Raw genomic sequence first — 8,035 nt, 5'->3', positions numbered from 1 at the left:
AAACATTAAATTCTAAGATAATTTAATTTTAAGTTAAGATTTCATTAGTTTCCACATGTTCAATTGAGTCACATGTAAGCACATTGTCAACTGGTACAATCTTCACATCTGTCTAGTTCCAGGTTTCTGCTCACTGTTAGACCCAGCCATACCCCTGGTCTCTCCTGCTAGTTCCCACCCACCGCTGACCTTTCTCTCACTGTGATTTAGTACCCTGGGTTTTCCATATCAGTGCATCAGATTCTGTTTGGCCAAACAATCCTGGAGGAGGCTGGATGCTATTGCTGTTTGATAGAAGAGAAAACCACAGATAGACAAAATCTGCAGGGAAAATGTAGAGACCATTGTGTATGTACTCATCTTTTCATGTTGGAAAATGTTATCCATGATTTCAGTGATACAAAGGGAGCTACAAATGGCTGATTCATTGGATTTGAAAAACAACAATAATGCAAAAATCACAACAGGAAACCTTTCTTTACAACCTTAGTCAGATAGATGGTTTTTATTACAAGTATTAAAGAGGTCTCATGAGTCCATTTTGTGAGGGAAATGACAAATTTTTCTAACTCAAAGTAAATTACCAGACATGGCCAACAAGCACACAAAACACTGAGACTCCTAAGCCTGATTCATGCAGGCACACATCTTTGAAATGTGCTGTTTCCCCATCCAGTGACATATTTTAAGGCAGGTGCTGAACAACAATGGGAAGGACATGCGGGGCAGAGCACAGCCCTATCTTGCAGCTCCCATCAGAGCTCTAAACAGCCTTCCCTGGGACTAAGAATAGAGTTTTCTCCCACACAGAATGCTGCACAAATTTTCAACAGTTTGATTCACAGTACTCTTTGAAGCAGGAAGGAACTGGGACCCTCCCTAGCCTCTGCGTAGAGTGTGCACAGGAGAGTTGTCTGGATGATGCTGTTCACTGCAGCTGGGGGAACCTTGCCCTGGCCCCAGGGCAACAGATCTGCAGGGCTAACGATGACCAACTCATGCCAAAACAAGGTTTTCCCTGGGCCAACCAGCACACTGGGCATCTCCACTGCAATCCAGTGACTCCCGAAGCCAGTAACAGCACTGGGAAAGGGCATTTGAAAACCTGGGTGGCCAGTCAGGTGAGGGGCAGCACTGCCTGACACAGCTGTGCTAAGTATGTCCCTCTGGAGCTAAACCTCCAGCGGATCCCACTCATTGCCTTCATCAGGTCTGGCAGCAAGGATGTCACACAGAAGCACAGCAACACACTTGGTTTACTCAAACTAAATCGTTTAGCTTCCCTTCAAGAAATGACTGAAAATGCACCAGTCTGGAAAAATCAAGGCTGGGAGCATTGCTCTGCGTTTTGTATAAATAAAGTGATCCTTTACAAGACATTGTGGTAATGCCCGTGGGTGGGTCTGCTATGGCAGAGATGTGGACTCTCATGAATACAGGTTTTGTTCCTGGAATAGAAAAATTGCAAATAAATGATGCATGTGCATGACTTTCTGTTTGTATTGCACTGAAGGAAAGGGGATGGAAGCAGCAACCTAGATGTACTGAGTTGCCTCAGTAAACCCAGGGCACAATCCACCACATGATTCCATCACCCAATTGTGAAAGCTCAGCAACTTGGTTCCTGCTTGCTGCTGCTGTTGGTTGACAATTTTGAGGTGTTTCTATCTGTGCCAGCCATCTCTGTGTCGCTTAGCTTCTATCCCCAGGGTGTAGATCAGGCTAAGTGTTTATAAAAAGTTCCATCATGATTTCAGGACCAGTGGCAGCCTCTCATGTACTGGAAATAATTCTTCAAGTTTGGCCATAAGAAACCTGACACAATGGGCTTGAGAGGCAATGAAATTATCTGATATAAATGCAGGAAACTCATTTTGTCTGTGCCAGACTCAGCTGCTCCAGAAGCCCATATTTTTGAGGTAAAAAGATATGAGTCCGAGTGTTGGAAGGCACAGTGACATCCCCAAGTTCACTTTCTGCTTTGCTTCACTCATTCTACTAAGCTGCAGAATGGATTCTGACTGTTCAAACACATAGCGTGTGAATTGCAGTAGAAGTCTGTAAAAACTTCAGTTAACTAGGGTGTAAAAAGACAAGAAATGTTTTTTGGCAAAATACACCTCTAAATATGTATTTGAAGCATCAAAGAAACCAAGAAGACAAAGATGAAGATGAAGAAGAAGGAGGAGGAGAAGAAGAAGAAGAAGAAGAAAGAAAGAAAAGAAAGAAAACCAAAAAGTAATGCCAATGTGTGGTGTTTTGTCTCCAATGCCTCTGCCTCATTTAGAAAGAAAAGGGTCAAAATTTGCAGAAATGGAAGGGTCATTGTGGAAAATGGACTTTGCCCCAAGGCACTGATGGTGTGTCTGGCCCACTATGAATGTCCAATCCATGGCAGAGCCTGGACCCTGTTGGAGGCTGAGGCCAGGACCCATGAGTTGAGGCCCCTGGGGCTGAGGTGGCAGAGTATTTTCTGCACCCTCATGGCTCTGCCTTATTGGGCCTGCAGGGCTGCAGCATGGATGCGGTGGTGGAAATGGGTGTAAGGCAGGAGGTGCTGGCTCCTCTGCATGCTGCACACTCCCTGCTTGACCTGAGCACAGGAAGATTCAAGTGCTCCTTGCTGGAAAAAGAGACTCTGAAAAAGAGGTCTTGTTCTGTACTGTTTTGATCCATTCTATTATAGGCAACTCTTTTTAAAAATAGCAAGAGGAACAATGGTAACCATTTTTGATCATCTGATAATCTATTTTTGCATCATGTCCTATGCCCACCCTTCTGTTCTAACTGACTCTGTTTTATTTAGTCATGTTAGGATTTATTCTCTTCAAAAAAATGTAATAAGAACTGTGGGAGTAAAAAAACTCAAAAAGTGTAATTGTTATTGTAAAAAACAGGAAAGGAAGGTGGTCTAAGGGATATAACTGCATGCTTGAGTGTGTAGGATGGAAAACCGTATTACTGAGCTTTTGTTGGATCATTGAACAGAACTTTCTGCAATCTCACTGTATGAATGTCCACTTTATATATTCAATGTGTGTGAAGATGGGAACAACTATTTGGAAGAAAACTAGAGACAGTAACATAGACAGTGAACATCTACAGTGGACTTGCTTGTTTTGTCATGTTTAATCTTACCCTCTTTAATTTTATAATTTGACAACTGCTTCTAAGATGACAAGATGTAACCTATTAACTAGTGATTTCTTATTGAATTTTTTCTGGAAATTCTGTATTACTTGTACCCTTTTACTGCTTTGTTTTTTATTTCCTATCTTTGTTCTCTTTAATTAAAAATAATCAAACCTGGAATGGATATCTTTTATTTATTTATTTATTTATTTATTTATTTGGCACTGGAGATCAAACTCATGACCTCACACTTGCCAGGCAGGTGCTTAAGCCACTGAGCTAAATCCCCAGCCCACCAATGGATATCTTTTACATCTTGTCATCTTTACAGTAGTTGCCTCTTCTCTTGAACTTGATACTAGCAAGCATACCAAAGGTGAATAAAATCAGTCAAGGCCAAATAACATTCAAACAAACCAGCTTCAAAGATCAGTCATAGAAGACAATGTAAGTAATATAGGGTTTCAGTTTTAGTTAATAGAAAATTAAGGATAGTTACCATGGTATAACCTGCTATTTTTGGGTTATCTCTCTGTGCCCTCAAATCTAATGTGTGTAGACAGACCAGAACAAGATATAACCAAACAAAATAGAGCAACAAGACTACTGTATATTTTAAATCCTGATACACCTTTATCAATGTCCTCTGCCTTCTTTTTTTAGAAAATTCCTCACCTTTCTCCTTCTCAGGATACTATTATTCACTGTTCAGTGATATTAGTCTAGTCTCTTATGTTAAATTTCAGCATACATAAAGATAATGACAGCTACTATGAAGAGAATAAGAGACATTATGGTAGTCATTACCGATTTCCCCAAAATCAGTCTTGAAGACCGAAAAAGCCTGCATCACCCTGTAACTATTTGATTAGTTCTATAATGTTTGGTATATATTCAATGTGTGTGAAGATGGGAACAACTATTTGGAAGAAAACTAGAGACAGTAACATAGACAGTGAACATCTACAGTGGACTTGCTTTGAAATCTGTTTGCTTAACTTGTTTCCTTATGAACTGTTCTGTTCGGTTTTGTCATGTTTAATCTTACCCTCTTTGAGAACAAAAATTGTGTAGGACAGATAAGCATATTAACAACTTTTTGTTGGATCATTGAGGTGAACTGTTGACAGTGTCATTATTTGAATATCACTTTGTATGCTTTAATTTTGTTACTTGAACAACTATTTCTAAGATGACAATATTTAACTAATCAACTAGTGATTTCTTATGGTTTATTTTTCTGAAATTCTGTATTATTTCTACACGTTTTCTTTTTTCTCTTTAAATAAACAACATTACAATTCACCAAAAAATATAAAATTTAAGTTTTACAGAAAAATATTAAGTACATAGACACTATCCATACTTGAAAGTGAAAAGCCCATTTCAGTTTAGCATGTTTAATTAAAGATGCCATGTTGAAACACAAAGACATTTTAAAAAATCTAGAGAGGTACAAGTGATTAACTGAGAACCATACAACATGTGCACCTAAGGAGAGCTCCACCTCAGGTTTGTCATTTCTGGAATATTTGTGAAGATATATTGACATCTAACTTCTGTATTGATTATTTCTTCAGGTCTCCCTGTGATTTTTAAAGTAAATTTAGATCTAAACTGTCTGAACAGTGACACTTTTTCTATGTATTTAACAAGAAACATGGATTGCTGTATTTCTCACATTGTTAATCCACATAGGATCTCTGCCCAGTGAGCTCTTTCAGATATGTAACAATGATCAAGTATGCTGAGAGTATTCTCATAACACATAAGATTTATCTCTTGTGTGAGTTTTTTCATGTATTTCACTTATAATCTGGCTGCTGAAAGTGTCTCCACTTGCTTACATAGCCAGTGGTTTTTCCCAGTGTGAATTCTTTCATGTGTTTTACAGTGACTGTATGTGGTAAAAGCTTTGCCACATTGTTATATAAATAGGGTTTCTCACCAATGTGAAGTCATGGATGTATTTTACAATATCCATGTTTGGTGAAAGCTTTCCCACATTCTTCATGTACACATGGTTTCTCAACAGTCTAAATTTTATAATGTATTGCACGATGAGCATTTCTGCTGAAACCTACCCCACATTCCTTACATATATAAGTTTTCTTCCCAGTGTGAAGATTTTCTTACATTATGCAATATATACGTGTGCTCAAACCATTCTCATGATTCTTATATACACTGGTTTTATCTTGAGTGTGAACTTTCATGTTGCTTACAATGTCCATGTTGGGTAAAAACTTTCCCACATTGCTTACATACATATGGTTTCTCTCCAGTGTGAATTCTTTCATGTTGCTTACAATGTCCAGAGTTGGTAAAACCTTTCCCATATTGCTTACATACATAGGGTTTCTCTCCATTGTGAATTCTTTCATGTTTCTTACAATCTCACTACATTTTAAAAGCTTTCCCACATTATTTACATACATAAGAGTTTGTCTCCAGTGTGAATTCTTTCATGTTTCTTACAATCTCCCCATGTGCTAAAAGCTTTCCCACATTGCTTACATACATAGGGTTTCTCTCCAGTGTGAATTCTTTCATGTTTCTTACAATCTCCCCATGTGCTAAAAGCTTTCCCACATTGCTTACATACATAGGGTTTCTCTCCAGTGTGAATTCTTTCATGAACCTTAAAATATGCACGTGTTTTAAAAGCTTTCCCACATTGCTTACACACATATGGTTTCTCTCCTGTGTGAATTCTTTCGTGTTCGTTACAATTTGCATGAGTGGTAAAAGCTTTCCCACATTGCTTACATACATATGGTTTCTCTCCAGTGTGAATTCTTTCATGTCTCTTACAACCTTCCCGTCTGTTAAAAGCTTTCCCACATTGCTTACATACATATGGTTTCTCTCCAGTGTGAATTCTTTCATGTTTCTTACAATATCCCTGTGTCTTAAAAGCTTTCCCGCATTGCTTACATACATATGGTTTCTTTCCAGTGTGAATTCTTTCATGAACCTTAAAATATGCACGTGTTTTAAAAGCTTTCCCACATTGCTTACACACATATCGTTTCTCTCCTGTGTGAATTCTTTCGTGTTCGTTACACTTTGCATTAGTGGTAAAAGCTTTCCCACATTGCTTACATACATATGGTTTCTCTCCAGTGTGAATTCTTTCATGTCTCTTACAACCTTCCCGTCTGTTAAAAGCTTTCCCACATTGCTTACATACATATGGTTTCTCTCCAGTGTGAATTCTTTCATGTTTCTTACAATCTCCCTGTGTTTTAAAAGCTTTCCCACATTGCTTACATACATATGGTTTCTCTCCAGTGTGAATTCTTTCATGTATCTTACAATCTCCCTGTGTTTTAAAAGCTTTCCCACATTGCTTACATACATATGGTTTCTCTCCAGTGTGAATTCTTTCATGTATCTTACAAACTCCCTGTGTTTTAAAATCTTTCCCACATTGCTTACATACATAGGGTTTCTCTTCAGTGTGAAATCTTTCATGTTTCTTACAATATCCGTGTCGGGTAAAAGCTTTCCCACATTGCTTACATACATAAGGTTTCTCTCCAGTGTGAATTCTTTCATGTTCCTTACAATGTCCAACTTGGGTGAAACCTTTTCCACATTGCTTACACACATAGGGTTTCTCTCCAGTGTGAACATTTTCATGTATTTGAAAATGAATTTTCCTGCTAAAAGCTTTCCCACATTTCTCACATATATGCGATTTCTGCCCAGTGTGAATTTTTTCATGGATTACACAATAAGTACATGTGCTGAAAGCTTTCTCACAGTGCTTACATTCATAATGTTTTTCTCCAGAGTGAAGTCTTTCATGTACTTGACAATATGTACGTGCTGTAAAAGCTTTCCCACACTGATCACATATGTAGGGTCTCTTTCCTCTGTGAATTCTTTCATGTTTCTTACAAATTCCATGTGTGGTAAAACCTTTCCTGCATTGCTTGCATACATAGGGTTTCCCTCCACTGCAATATTTTTCATGAATCTGAACATTGTCATGTGTTTCTGTTTCTTTCACATTCACATTACCTTCTTCAGTACCAAGGAAGACTTCTTTACACTGATTCCAAGATGTATGTCCATAGGATTTCCCTAGCTTTCTGTAAAGAAACAAATCACATATAATATTTATAACCACATTACTAAGTTTTTGCAATCTCACTGTTTGAATCCCCACTTCATATGTTTCACTTTTGTATTTCATAACTATTTCCATGAGCAGCATATGTAATCATCATCTTGCGATTTCTCACTGTTTATTTTCACTTTGAAAGTAGCATTATTTCTACTTATTTTGTTTTGTTTAAACTTTCCTTATATAAATTTAAAAAAGAAAAATTCACAGTGAAATGGGTCTCTGTTTAATGACTGCATTAATGTCAAGTTCTGTTTTTAATGCCTGCTAAGAAAGTCTGACTATGAAGCAACAGAATGGCCTTGTAAGATATGTTGAAAACAACCATTCCCAAAAGACTGGCACACATTTAGAAATCTTAAAAGTTGGTACTTTGAAATGCAGAATCTTTAGCTTCACTTTGGGCATGGGCACATATGTGTATCACATATGGATTATTCTGATATGTTTCCCCATTCCAATCTCCCTTCTGTCCTTAACCTGTAGTTCCCTTTTCCATATGTTCAGTCTTACTTTTATCTATAAACTGTCTTTCATTTCATTCCACAATTTATATTTTGGTGTCTCATCTAAAAGAAACCCTGTGACCTTTTAGGTTTTATAGCTGAGCTATTTCACTGAATTGATGGGTGAAAGACCCATCTATTTCTTATGGCAAATGACATTATATTATTTATTTTTTGACATTATATAACACATTTTTTTCTTTTCTGGGCTGGGAATTAACAACACGTATTAGCATAAAATCTGTAGCTTTTTAAAAATCTA

At 37.6% G+C, this 8,035-nt stretch overlaps 1 protein-coding gene across 1 annotated transcript in view; it reads right to left on the bottom strand.

The window, feature by feature from the left end:
- Positions 1-473: 473 nt before the first annotated feature.
- The window catches only part of LOC134474278 (zinc finger protein 431-like), an 89,099-nt gene continuing 81,537 nt past the window's right edge, over positions 474-8,035 (bottom strand). The window contains exon 4 of the mRNA XM_063241676.1: positions 474-7,232. Within this exon, the coding sequence (XP_063097746.1) occupies positions 5,561-7,232 (1,672 nt within the window). The 3' untranslated portion in view covers positions 474-5,560. The remainder of the gene's footprint in view (positions 7,233-8,035) is intronic.

Source organism: Cavia porcellus, unplaced genomic scaffold (genome assembly GCF_034190915.1).
Source record: "Cavia porcellus strain 051 isolate PalLab524CR breed Dunkin Hartley unplaced genomic scaffold, mCavPor4.1 scaffold_32, whole genome shotgun sequence".
In the NCBI taxonomy this organism is placed as follows: domain Eukaryota; kingdom Metazoa; phylum Chordata; class Mammalia; order Rodentia; family Caviidae; genus Cavia; species Cavia porcellus.
Note: the sequence above shows the minus strand (reverse complement) of the source record. Positions and strands in the feature narration are given on the sequence as shown.